A 14,758-nucleotide genomic window follows, 5' to 3' on the forward strand; every position below is an offset into this window, starting at 1 on the left:
CTTGGCGCTCAGCATTAGAGGCTAGTGTTAGGACTGGTCGGCCTGGTGTCAGGATAATATGACTTGGTTGGACATGGTGCTACATGTCTGTGGCATGATGCCCCAATGCTAGACATGATTATAAATTGCCACACTGCAGACATCGTAGCGTTATGACTGAAACATGGTAAAAGCTACGTTAAAAATTCAAATCACCCACCAACGCGCGCGCGCGCGCGCGCGCGCGCACACACACACACACACACACACACATAACATTTTAGCATTGATTTAAATTGTACTTTGTGGAAGAATTTTTCAGGATACTTTTCTTCTTTGCACATACGTATGACACAATGCGGAAATATTTCCATTTGGAACGGAATTCCGGACTGAGTGGCAGTTGACGTCATTATCTTAAAGACATTTGTTTTCTACTTTCTTGGCAATCTGTCCTTGTTATAGTCCTTTTATTGCCTGCTCTTTAAATTTTTTTATCAAAGATGGCTTTAAAGGATGCGGAATATTTGCTATAGATTAAATAATTTTTCACAAAATTAAATGATCTACGGTCTAACGTAAGGTAATAGGCAGAGTTGTGCACAAGTAATTATTTTTAGTCATTCTCGTGGTTAGCATAGAAACGGATATACATTATATATAGCGAGTCGTTATTTTGTCAACTTCAGCATCACTTTTCGTAACCAGCAAACATAAAACTGTAATATGATACAAGCTTTATTTTCAGTTACCATAGGCAGGGTTATTCTGTGTAATCATTTAGGGGTGTTCTGTGTAATCATTTAGGGGTGTTCTAGGTAATCATTTAGGGGTATTCTAGGAAATCATTTAGGGGTATTATGGATAATCTTTTAGGGCATTTTGGGTAATAATTTGAGGGTATTCTGGGTAATCATTTAGAGGTATTCTGGGTAATCATTTAAGGGCATTCTGGGTAATCATTTAAGGGCATTGTGGGTACTCATTTAGGGGTGTTCTGTGTAATAATTTAGGGGTATTCTAGGTAATCATTTATAGGTATTCTGGGTAATCTTTTAGAGCTATTCTGGGTAATCATTTAGAGGTGTTCGGATAATCATTTAGGGGTATTCTGGATAATTATTTAGTGGTATTCTCGGTAATGATTATGGGGTATTCTGGGTAATTATTTAGGGTTAATCGATATAATTATTACTATTTGTTAGCAAAAACATTTATTTCCGAAATCTGAACAAACTGCCTTTTTTGACAAATGTATCTTTAAATAATGGTCTAGACATCAACGACTCTTTCAGCTGTGCGATGGATAGCTAAATGAACCTTTCCTCAAGGTCAGAATGTAGCTATACGCCTTCCTTTTCTGCGATGAATCTTACGCTAACTTTTCCGAATTCACAATTTTTAAACGTTTTGCTATATAACCATTTAGTGTAAAACTAAATGTAAATCAGACGTACCTGGAAAATCGAGCACGTATAACAAGGAAAGAACTCTTTGAACATTCATATTTTACTGTTATGGAAAATAGATCCCATCTAAGAAAATAGATCCCGAAATGAAGAATAATTTGCATTGTTTTTTTTGGGTCAGTTTTCCCTTTTATCATTATATGCTGTGGATACATGTATTTTGGACCTGATCTTATTCAAAATCAAGTTCATTTTCTACCTGACATGAACCATTGAACATGTTTATCTCAAGCTGAGTCTAGAACGTTGGAAATTCCCCATGAAATGCCAGGTCTACATGTTATTTACTATATTTACATTATACTTTTAGAAATAGACTTCTACTTATCAATTAGATTTTATTTTGTAAACGCCTTGGACCTTCCAGGAGAAAACTTTCTATTAAGTAATAGGTTTCTTTTTTTTTTAGAAAATGCTAATTGTACCCTGAGGTCATATAGAGCACTATATATTCTTAGTGTTCTATAAATTAAATATTCATACTTTAAGATCTTAGCAAAATCGATTGTATTATTGTAGTGTCCAGTTATTTATTTGGGTCGGAATTTTTTATTCATATTCGTTATTCACTGTAAATACAAAGTTTCCTTAAAAATGTCATTCGTTGAAACAGATTTTAATTTATAGTGAAATTTGACATAAGTATATATTCTTGGATTGTATTATTGTGTTCCCACAAAAGATTGCTGGCACATCATCACTATACGAGAAACAAACGACAAATCAACATTTTCAGCGTTGGATTTAATTAAGATTTCCACTAAAATTTATTCAGAACTTTAAACATTAGGAATTGTGTCTGTAATTCTGGGGTCATTCAGAATTTAATTCGCAATACCGGAAGTTATTTATTACATTTTCGCTTGGTATTCTAAGGCAATAAATTACTTTTTGAATTTTACAAAGTTAGTTGCTTTTCATCCTTATATATTACTTGTTTTAAGATCGTAGAGTCGTAATACTAGACCGCTACATCGCATATACATCGCCGCTTATTCTAACTATACATGAACTTTTTTTGTTGTTGAAAATACAATTTCTTAAGATGCCAAAGGTATATTGCAAAAGGTCGAAACATTTATGATTACAATTAAGAAATGCAGATATGATTGTGTTGTTGGTGTAACTGTCGGTTGTCTTATATAGAAATGAAAACCGTTCATAGATGCTGATATCTGGTGACATAGTTGTTTGGATTATATCATTTCGTCTTGTGATTATGAGTTTCCGTCACTACTTTTGTTGCTATTAATTGTTGTTAAGATTTTGCTACTTCAATTGTTACACATACTACCACTTCTGTAACTGTTCTAGCCATCGTAGTGGTTATTGCTGATCTTTTTGTGAATGTTGTTGTTGTGATCGTTAATAGGTTGCAAATGGGAATGAAATGGAGGCCGCAAGATGGAAGCGCTGTACCCGTTACGTCATGAATACCTTCGGAATGCTCATAGGACGGCTCTTTGTCAAGGAGCATTTCGACAGCCATTCTAAAGATGAGGTAAAAATGTAGATAGAGACGCAATACTATATTTCCCTTCTGATTTTCTTTGTTTTTGAACTTCTGTTCTTATTGGAAACACTCATTACTTTCTTTTTCAAACAATCTTCTGTCTTTCTCGACTAGTTTTCATGCATATGGCGTTTTGAAACTTCTCATAGTAATGAAATCAAATTCACTTACATATACAAGACTGTTGCCATATTTCCTCCTTGTTCATAAAAATCTTACCAACGCTCTGTTTCATATTTTCATTGTCGATGTTTTGACGAATTGTTATAGACTATTTAGCAGTTGTTGTAATCAATTTACAATATTTAAAATACGGTTTTGTTCTAGTTTTGAAGTTAACATACAATTTTAAGATTTATCGTTGTGTTCAAGACTGCTGCCGATTTTCATAAGCGTATCACAGGACAGTAATATCACACATCCACCAATAGCTTGGTCTGTTAATAATGATGAATCTGAAAGATACTGTGTAAATTTTATCGTGATGTTTTTATCTGAGCAATAACTTTGTTTGCTTAATACTAATTTCTCTTATAACTTATTTGACGCAAAATTAACAGCTGTCTACCCAATATGTTAAGTCTGGATCGAAATTATTATTACAGGAATTGCACTTTTCTCTAAATGTTCTACTTCATAATTTCCAAGATCACAATTGTGTTCATCAATTACATAATTCCTGTTTTCGTTACTTACAGCAACTGATTATTTTCAGTGATAACTAATATTGTTAACAATTGCTTTTTTCTCAGAATGTGTATCTTCTGTTATGCTCAAGAATGTTATAGTTATTACAAATTAAAATAAACTGTTTTAGATCCATGCTAATGATAGTATTGCTACTACTACTACTACTACTGATACTACTACTACTACTACTGATAATAATAATAATAATATTATTATTGTAATTAATATTTATATTATTATTATTATTATTATTATTATTATTATTATTATTATTATTATTATTATTATTATAATCATTATTATTATTATTATTATCATGATTATTATTATTATTATTATTATTATTATTATTATTATTATTATTTACATGGATCTGAAACAGTTTATCTTAATTTCAGTCTGCAATATTCTGGGCTACTTTTTCATTGGGGGAGGGGGGCAGTACTAAACCGAGTTTCACGACAATGACGAGGAGGACTTATCGTAAATCACTAGAGTCCCTCGTTTATTAGTCAAGTAGTTTTCTGAAACAGGTACATCATAAATTGTTTAAACTGAAATTACTTTTATCTTGTTATTTTATTGGTGTTATCAAGCTCATATAGGTTGGACGTCGGATGCACTTACAAACACTTGAGCTAATTCTGATTGAGGTTTCCTGTGAGTTTTTAAAGTGATTTATTTTTCTTAAACAATTCCTTTGGGGGAGGGGCACCGGTCGTTGAGTGGTCTAAAACGTGTACCTTTACTGATCACTGCCATCTCACCCTCTGTCAGCGTGGGTTCGAGCGAGTCTGGGGCTCAGCCAATGTGGGTATGTGAGGAAAACTAATAGTAGCCTCCCTTGGGTGGGTGGTTCTTATTAAGCTATCCTGGGATTCTTCCTCCGCTAGTTATACTTGCCACCTTGTATAGCCGATCTTGCGCTGAGAAATGGCGTTAAACTCCAAACAACGACAATAAAATTGCGATAGTGGTGATCAAGAAAGTGGTGATCAAGAAAGTAAATCCTATCTTTATGGGTTTTACTTTTATTTAGCTTAATATTTGAAATAAAGTATTGTTCCAAATGTTTGATGAATGACTCTGATGCGCTGGAACACGTTTAAAATTTACCTTTTCAGTTTTTCAGCAAGGTTCGTAAATTTATAGTAGGTCGAAAGAGTTCGACTTCCTTAAAAGCATACAAATTTAATGTTTTTGAAGCAATACATTTTATGGCGGTTTTAAACTTTTAACTTGCAAACTACTTAAGTACATCCATATAAAGTATTATGTTCCTAAGGGACAGGACATCTAGATCTCTTCTCTTGTAGCTATGATTACTTAAAACGTTTGAATAAACTGCAATTATCCATAAAGGACACACTTAAGTGTTTCCTTGTGTGTCCTTGTATTACTTCCTTAGCACTGTCGTTACTACCAAAAAGATGACATAATCTGTCATCACAAATGATGTGCAATATATCTTATACGAAATGTTACCTTTTGACCTTGAAAATTGGTTTAAGGTCACCATAACCAAAATCAGGTCAGGTTTGGTGCAATGATGCCACAAGTATCTTTTCAAAATAACGAATTTCCGTTCAGGGCATAAAATGTTGCATTGGGCCTTAAAGCTCATGGACTTTCTATGTCCAGTTCATTTCATTCTCTTATGCATTTTTAATTTATATGGTGTACCTGACTTTTGTCATGATAAAGGTTGTGCCTAACTGACTTTTGTCATGCATTTTAAAAATAAAAAAAAAAGATATTTATTAAAATTTGAATTCAAGTCCTTAACTCGTTTAATGGATGAGAATGTTCTAGAAACAAACTTGATGGAACCATGTCGATTCCTCAGATATCCGTGTCGAATAATGACGTCAATTGTCCTGTTAGAAGTGGGGAGGGGTTATCATGGGACAGATATACGTTTTGGTATCAGACACAAGTCCCTTTAAGTTGTTTGAGTGAAATTATGTTTATTTCCTTACAATAAATAGTGTTGTGAATAACTGCGACAAAAGTATGATACCGTTTTCTGGTCGGATGGAGTGAAGTGTGAGCGGATGTTTCTCAGCGATGGTGTTAGCCCGGATTGAACACGAGTCATCTGCAAATAGATTTTTAATGGAGTTTCGCGCTTCACGCGATAAAATTTGTGATGAACCAAGTAAATTGAATGACTAATACTGCTGACACCAATTTAACCTTTTGATAATCTTTCATTTGTTTTATTCAAGGAAATAAAGATTCATTTATGAGTCAGAATTGTGTACATTGTATTTCTGCTCGATTATCATTCATGGATGCGAGCAACCACCAAACGAGTTGATACATACAAACGGTAAGTTGCCCTATTTAAATGGAACGATTTCAAAACACATGAAATGTCGTTATTTATTTATTTATTTATTTATTTATTTATTTATTTACTTATTTATTTTTTTAATTATTTAATTATTGTTTTTATTTTAGGCCAAGGAAATGATAGTACATATTCGTTCTACAGTCATAGAGTCTATAGATAATTTAGACTGGATGGATAACCAAACAAAAGTAGTCGCTAAGGAAAAGGTAGGGATATTTCTGACGTAATTCTTGTACCTGTTTGAAATACTAGTAATGCATGATTCCTTATGCAATCAATCCCTGTAATTTTAATGCCGTGTGTTAAATATCAACCAAAGAGTTGTCCAAACTGATATAAACTGTATCCTGTTGAGAATATTTGATCTGCTAAATACAATTCCATTATTTTATTATAATCCAGCATCCATTATTTTATTATAATCCAGCATCCATTATTTTATTATAATCCAGCATCCATTATTTTATTATAATACAGCATCCATTATTTTATTATAATCCAGCATCCATTATTTTATTATAATCCGGCATCCATTATTTTATTATAATCCAGCAAAGCTGGATAAAACGAATGAAGCCGAATTAAAATGCATTTTAGAAAACGAATTTTATCTTAATTAAATCACATTAAATTGTCATTATGCATTTATTGAGTTACTGTAAATTAAATGCCCTAGAATCTCACCAGACTTACTCACGTGGATAAATTGGTTTGTTTCCATATTCAACAAGGAAATTAAACGTTAAGTTTTAATCCGTCCAGTTTCTGAATAGTTTGTAATTTGACAAAGATATGGAACTCCGTCAAGCGAGTGTACAGCTTCAAAACGATGCGTTGCCCGAATTAAAACCAGACATTTTAAAGTTTTGAACACATGTATATATTCTTACTACTATCGTAAGCAGCATAACTAAATTCTTCCATAAGTCTTGTTTATAGCCACGATCTTGGATCAGCTAAACTCCGACTAAGATCTGGCGCTCAATATCAATAGCTTGAATCTCCGATCTTTTCCCATTCAAATCTTGACCCGACCAAAAATGTTAGAAACAGAATATGTAGTGCGTAAAACGTAATATTGTATTTATACGCTTGATCCATGGATCCATCTACCTGAACATTTAGAGGAATGGTGTCTTATATTGTAATATATTTTTGGTGCTATCAACATACAAAGGATATGAGATACATAAGGAAAAGTAGTTCCTAGGTGGTGAGGAGCAAATTTGCATTACGGTCAAGAGCGTTCTCTTCCCCATATTTTATGAAACAACATGCATTTCATTCAAACGCATGGAAATATTATTCTTCATTGTAGGCCAAAGCTATTATCGATTTAATCGGATATCCGGATTATATAATGGAGGACCAAACTTTGGAATCTATGTACGAAAATGTAAGTATAAATAACATGTACCACTGTAAACAAAGCGACAATTCATCGAGTTAGATACAAACAGTTAGAAATGTGTAAAAACATGATAAATTATAATTTTGCTTTCACTAGATCCCGATGCTCACCGGTTACTAAATTAACCGCATATCAAGATTTCGATGTATATTCATGGCTACATGCTAAACAATGCATATTCTTTCACAATACATCAATGTACGTCTGTGTGAATATGCGTATATATATATATATATATATATATATATATATATATATATATATATATATATATATATATATATATATATATGTGTGTGTGTGTGTGTGTGTGTGTGCATGAAATATACATTCTCGTTTCATTGATTATTATTACATTATTATCATTAATATCATTATTATTATTATTATTATTATTATTAAAATTGTATTGTTATTATCATTATATTTCAAGATGACCATGGACCCCAACAATTATTTTGAAAACGTACTGAACATTCTAAAGTGGGAATATGCAAATGAGGTGGCTAAACTCAGGGATACCTTTAACATCTCAAATGACAAGTGCGTATCTACTAGCCAGTACAGTTCTTTGAGATCCATATTGCTTGGTTGCATTTTTTTCATTATTTTGTTTGCAGGAAATGGTAAATCAATTAGTTTGCTTGCTTAGTTATAAGATTACGCAGTTAAAAATTGACCGAGTTGTGTTATCACTTGACTTTGTTTATTTCTTATTCACTTGTCAAATACCGTTTTCAAACATTTGGAAAATAATGTCTAAATATATTATATTTCCGTATTTACAGAAATTCGAACTTAACTAAGCTACTTTAGATAACAGGATTAAAATAACTAAAGTGTTTTTTTTGTAGACGTCCTTCATCGGAAGATCGTTCCGCATGCATATTAGAGTAGAATATCATGCGTTCAATCGTGATTGTCCTTTCACAGAACTAATTGGTTCCGATACCCAAACCATATATATATATATATACATACATACATACATATATATATATATATATATATATATATATATATATATATATATATATATATATATATATATATATATATATATATATATATATATATATATATATATTCTTATTAAACGCGACAGAAGTTGTTTGATTCGTTGTTTCAAAATAATGCAAACTATTTTCATATCGTGCTGTAATCACCTGCATGCTATAACGTTTTGCTATTTTATTCAATGAGTAATACTACAAATATATTTCAAATTGTTATATATATATATATATATATATATATATATATATATATATATATATATATATATATATATATATATATATATATCTTCCTTCAGATGGACCACTCCACCGACGACAGTCAATGCATTCTATAGTCCACAAAAGAATCAGATCAGTGAGTTAAGTTTATTGTCAGCTTAAACCTTTCTTTAATTCTTTCTTTTCAAGTTTTTTAGAAAAAATAATATCTTTTCTCTCATTCCTTTATTCGTCCCATTCATTGCCACTTATCTCACTCTGTTCATATTATCGTCCCCTTTATCTGTCTATACATCCATCTGTCTTTCTTTTCATCCGACCTAACACTAATGAATATGCCGGAGCCAGAACAAACTATTAATATTCACCTTTTGCTTATTAAAAAGATTTTGCAGATCCCATCACGACTTCGGTGTACTTTCACGGCAAGACGTTAGGGACATAACCTGAAAACACTTTGCGATTTTGCTACTCGATATCGTCAAGTGAAGAAAACTAATATGAAGCTGATTTTGGTCGTTGTAACTCGCATACTCGATCCCTCCATTATGTGCAATCAAATTATCCATTACGGGAAATCGAAACTCCGATCACATGTGATCGAACTAAAGGTAAGCCAACAGTACCATAATTGATATTATTTTTATGTTCCGTTGATTACAATTACAATTCGCATTTCTGAAACTCGGATTTTTGAATTTGAAAAAGGATAGGTTTTTATTTTTATTTTATACATTCAAATGTAATTTACATGTTGTGCATCAATTTATAATCGGACGTCAGTCTAGCGTAATAAAATAGTTGTGCCTATGCAGTTTTAATAGTCATTCAGTCGAATAAATCGTTGTCTGTGTTAGATTGCTAATGACTGCTGTTTTAAATGGACGATATGTAGATCGTTTATTCGAGCCTGGAATGCTCACATTGTGATCTCCTCAATGCGAATAGTGCTACGTTATGGCTATGTTCTTATGCACGTTAGTTCCATTATGCGCAGTGAAAGATTAGATGTACCGTAATAGAGCTAGTGATACGAGTTATAACGATCATGTAATTCAAAAATATTTTTTGATTAGTTCTCTCGAATTCGCAACCGCTCCTGTGTCCTAGTGGTTAGAGCGTCCGGCTTGTATGCGGGAGGTCGTGGGTTCGATCCCCGGCCGAGTCATAAGAAAGACTTACAAAAATGGTACTAACAGCTGCCTCGCTTGACGCTCAGCATTAATAGGCTAGTGTTAGGACTGGTTGGCCTGGTGTCAGGATAATGTGACTGGGTGGGACATCATGCTACATGTCTGCGGCATGATACCTTAGTGCTAGACATCACTATAAATTGTCACACTGCAGACATCGTAGCGATATGACTGAAAAATTGTTAAAGCTACGTTAAAAATCCAAATCACTCTCACATACACACATATAACACACACACACATACACACACTCACACGCGCACACACACACACGCTCGAATTCGTGTAATCGAGAATATATGTATAGTGTGTATCCTTACTTCATCATATCAGATGGTGATAATTGAAACCTAAGCTGTAATGCTAGAAAGAAAAATAATTGCAAGAAAGGAAAACTTTAGGAAGAAACATAGCTTTCCATATAAACATAAAGATATATTTGCCAATAAAATAAGAAATATCCATAAATGAACAAATATTTGAAACTATGCTAAATCGTGTTAGTACAAACATAAAACTTCATTAATATTGTTATAATCCTAGGGTATGTTATTTATACTTACATCTCCTTGAATAAATTTGTGTTATTGTAGGGATTTAGTTGTTTAAGGGGTGTGGGTATAGGTGTAGGGAAGATATTTCTCAGCACGATTATTAGCCATTTTCTTCGAACAGACATCATAATGTATAGCATTGTCACGAGACTGTGTGCTTTGGGACAGCACAGTTTAGCTTCATAGAGTAGAATCTCCCTAGTTTCTTAAAATAGTGAAATGTATCGATGTATTAGGTATACGTGTTACATTTTAGATATCAATCATTCTTTGTGTTAGGTGTTTATTTCGTGTTTTATATACCCATGGCGTGAAGTATTAATAATCGGTTCCGAAAGAACTAATATACCATACAAACGTGAAAACAAAAAATCAGAAACAAAACAAACACACACACACACAAAAAACAGAACACAAAAAATCAACAACCTGCACGTGTTTAATTCTAGTCTCGTAACTTGTGATCATTAGGTGATTAGAGAACCATTATTTGTAATATTCGGTCGTTTAAGAACCTTTCGGCTGACAAATAACTCTCACCTTGAGGTCCTTGATAATATGGTTAAACAATGGACTTCAGGTCATCTCAAGCAGGTGTTTGATTTGCGGAGGGACCCTTTGCGTATAAACAATATATTGCGTCAAACTTATTTCATATAAAACTGCATTTCCGCAAAATGTCCTTAGAAAGTCAAAGAGCTTCTCTGGTGAATCATTATCATAAAATTTCACAATTGAACCCACATAACGAAACCTATGTCTAATATCGTGGAAGTCCATGTACAAAAGAATAACGTGTTCCACTGTCAGTAATCCAGTTCATATCATGTGAAGAGTTTCCACATAATGGCCATTATTGCTGGAATTATCAGGTGGAACATTAAATTTGTTATCGTACCCAACATACGTAACACAGGATTGTTATTTTGTGCCAAGGCAATAGGAGTAATCTGTCCTGTTCTGTCCAGAAACACGCGTCATCTGTCAATCCTGCCTGATCTGGAAGGGATTCGCACCCACACTGTCTGGTGGCCAGACCGGCATGTTAAAAGCTGTGGAGCAACATTACACAGTCATCAAAAGAGCTGATAATAACAGCCGTGGTTATTCAGTCGGTAGAGCGTTGTACTCCAAGAGTCTTGGACTTAATTCCCACACAGGACAACCAGCATCTGCTACCACCGAGTTTTTGGGAAAGGCAGTCAGGTCTCACGTTTTCGGTATTTGCATTCAATATAGCGTTCAAAAAATATCACTGAAACCAACGAAAATAAGAGTACGCGACTGCTGCTTTGTGATGCTAGATATCCCAATAACGTTTATTTTATAACTTCACCCAATACATATGTTAACCAAAGTATAACAATTTTATTATAAAAAAAATAATTATTCACATAAAAACAGTGATAATGTCGGCAAATTGCACAATTTGAGATATCATATGCGTGAAAATGTGCAAAAAGTAACTGTCTCTATTTTAATTTTTTTAAACTTCTTTTAATTCACCTAGAATGTCAGCCGCTTTGGGACAGAGTGATTATGTTACCCCTTCTTCCATTTTATGAGCATTATGATCTTCGCTAGAGTTATGTTGTCTTTTGTCATCATCATCATCATCATCATCATCATCATCTGACATTGATTAATTTAGATACAGATAAAATTCAGAAACACTGTCCCATTTTAAAAGTTGATTATATTTATAAAATATGAACTTTGTCCTTTTCCTTTTCAACCATTTATGTAATATGTTATTGCGTTTTACATAATATTTTATAGTTCGACTGTATATTCTTTTGAAATCTTCGTATTGGGTTCCTCCGTCATTTATTTTACTCCACATTTAGAGAAAAGTCTCTTACTCGAGACTGGAAAATATGACTCCAAAAGTACATTTGCACTTTACTGAGTCATCAGAATAGTTTTAGGATAAGTTTATACAAGCAAAAGTTTAGGACAGAGGAAGATTTCGACAGCCACTTACACGTTCTAATCTCTAGCTTCCTGGTGATAACTGAAGGCAAACTGTTAATTCTGTGAATTTTACATTCACTGTTCACTTAATAAATGGATTGCAAACAGGCTTGAGGATATAAAACCAGCTCTAGAAGATCCAAATCCACCTCTTGAGTTATGGAATGGAGATGCGGACTAATGATCTGTGCATATTCCTTGAGATTTTATAAAACATTTTAATTCTACTGAATTGTTTTTATTTCAGTCTTTCCGGCGGGAATACTTCAACCGCCATATTTCCGAGGCGATCAACCAAAGTAAGCAACTTTATTCATATAAACAATGGTACCTATGTAAAGTCGAAGACGGCACTCTTACAGTTTCACTTTTTAAAGGATGCATGTAATGAAGGCGGGTTAGGGCATATTACTAAAAATACATGAAGATTATACGTGACATGTGACATTTCGGTGAACGAATAGTTGATATCTTAATGTCTGGTATACCAGCTAACGTAAAAGAGTAAAATGTGGATAAACCAAGCATATATCACTGGAACAGTCATTCAAATGCTTATCATCTCGTCACCTCAAATAACTAAAAAATTCGAATAAAAGATGAATGGAACATGAAGTTATTTGCAAAGTTGTGCTTTATATGTCAGATGTGAAAATTTTTTGTCACATTCAAGAGACTATGTTTCCTCTATAAATTTGGTACTTTATTATGTTCGACAAAATTGTTCAACGTTATAGAGTTGTAATTCTATATTATTGTTATTCAAGAAATTAACTAATTTAATGACGTAAATATTTACAGTCTTCGTTAGAAACACATACATTAGAACAAGGTGTACAGAGGGAAATGAAAATAATATCTGATATTTCATTCCAACCTATTTCATGTTCTTGGTTTCTTTTGATTCGTATGAACATTATAGTCTATAAACAAGAGAGATAGGAAAAATGTTGATGAGAATTATAACTATGTGTAATGCAAGGTCAATATATGACATAAATTCAAAAATATTAATGTTGACTATGTCATTGCGTTCCTCGAAAACTATTATCAAAGTAAGTACTTATATCATGAATTTATATATTAAATACTTTTTCATGGTCGAAGCATATTAAACTATTTAATTATCTTAATACATGTGTCCGTTATAAAATGCACTAAATACTATTTAAAGGTTATTAGATATTAAACTATTTAAATATCTTCGTACATAATTTCATTTCTCCTGATAAGCTTTGTATGCTTCAGTCTTGACGTGTTTACTTTAATGTATTATCTGTCCATATTCGGTAGTCTAAATTATTATTTATTTTGAGTCATCACTTATCGTATTTCAAGCCACGCCCGGTTTGTTTTTCAGAGCTCTAAACTATGGCGGTATCGGATTTTTAATGGCGCATGAAATTACACACAGTTTGGATGATTCAGGTAGAATACATGGTCTTAAATTATTTGTATTTTATCGTTTCCTTTTCATAAAATTTAACCACGGTCCAAGTATCCCTGTTTCCAAGATTTTATACCCCACCACACCCCTCCCGCCGCAAAAAGAACAAGCAAAAAACAGAAAGCGAAGCAAAACAAGGATTTGAACGTTCAAGATTGTGTTTTCTTCTTGTTGGTTTGGTAATATGTTTTGTTATGGATTTTTGTTTTCAAGACAAGTAAGGCTCTCATTAGAAAAAGACAAAGACGTCACAAATTAATTTGCATCCATTGCTATTTATAGACTTTCGATTATCAAAATCCAAACATCCAACATCAAACAACCAGTAAAAGGTCTACTTAAACAGAATCATAAATCTATTCCATTATTTATTTTGTTTTGTTTTCAAAGGACGCCAGTACGATAAAAACGGAAACCTCCAGAACTGGTGGACGGAAGAATCAGAACACAAATTTGACGAAAAGGCACAATGCATCGTAGACCAATACAGCAGTTACGTGTCACCTATATCTGGAATGAATGTGAGTAACTGTAATAATGACAAATATCGGAGGGGGGGGGGGGCGTCATACAGAAATATTAAAATTTGACTTAGGAAGAAATAAAGCATTTGCAGGATATTTAAACCAAATATTATCAAAACACTAAACTTTTTAGTAAAAACACATTCATGTGTCCTGTAAATAATCTATTGAATATCGCCTGTGTCACCATCATCTTCTTCTTTTCTAGTTACATGTAGTAATAAGTGTGTATATTTCCCTGCTTTCATGTATAAATTAACACATAGCTTTATTCATCTGGTTACATGTATAGATGAGATAATTCATGCGTGTATTTGTTTGGTTATATGTTTAGGTGAGTGAATGCATTAGTATATTTGTCTGGGTACATGCACATATGAGTGCGTGTATGTTTATATATTTTTGGTTGG

At 32.8% G+C, this 14,758-nt stretch overlaps 1 protein-coding gene across 5 annotated transcripts in view; it reads left to right on the forward strand.

The window, feature by feature from the left end:
• Window positions 1-14,758, forward strand: part of LOC149774444 (membrane metallo-endopeptidase-like 1) — a 78,195-nt gene that overhangs the window by 50,869 nt on the left and 12,568 nt on the right. For 4 of the 5 annotated variants that reach the window (XM_089945193.1, XM_089945194.1, XM_089945190.1 and 1 more), the window contains 8 exons: window positions 2,821-2,949; window positions 6,115-6,213; window positions 7,326-7,403; window positions 7,852-7,961; window positions 8,734-8,792; window positions 12,625-12,676; window positions 13,738-13,805; window positions 14,215-14,345. In XM_089945193.1, the coding sequence (XP_089801319.1) occupies window positions 2,821-2,949; window positions 6,115-6,213; window positions 7,326-7,403; window positions 7,852-7,961; window positions 8,734-8,792; window positions 12,625-12,676; window positions 13,738-13,805; window positions 14,215-14,345 (726 nt within the window). The remainder of the gene's footprint in view (window positions 1-2,820; window positions 2,950-6,114; window positions 6,214-7,325; window positions 7,404-7,851; window positions 7,962-8,733; window positions 8,793-12,624; window positions 12,677-13,737; window positions 13,806-14,214; window positions 14,346-14,758) is intronic. The other variant, XM_089945191.1, reaches the window with a different exon arrangement.

This window comes from Sinohyriopsis cumingii, unplaced genomic scaffold, assembly GCF_028554795.1.
Source record: "Sinohyriopsis cumingii isolate HCF-2022 unplaced genomic scaffold, ASM2855479v2 utg000229l, whole genome shotgun sequence".
Lineage (NCBI taxonomy): Eukaryota > Metazoa > Mollusca > Bivalvia > Unionida > Unionidae > Sinohyriopsis > Sinohyriopsis cumingii.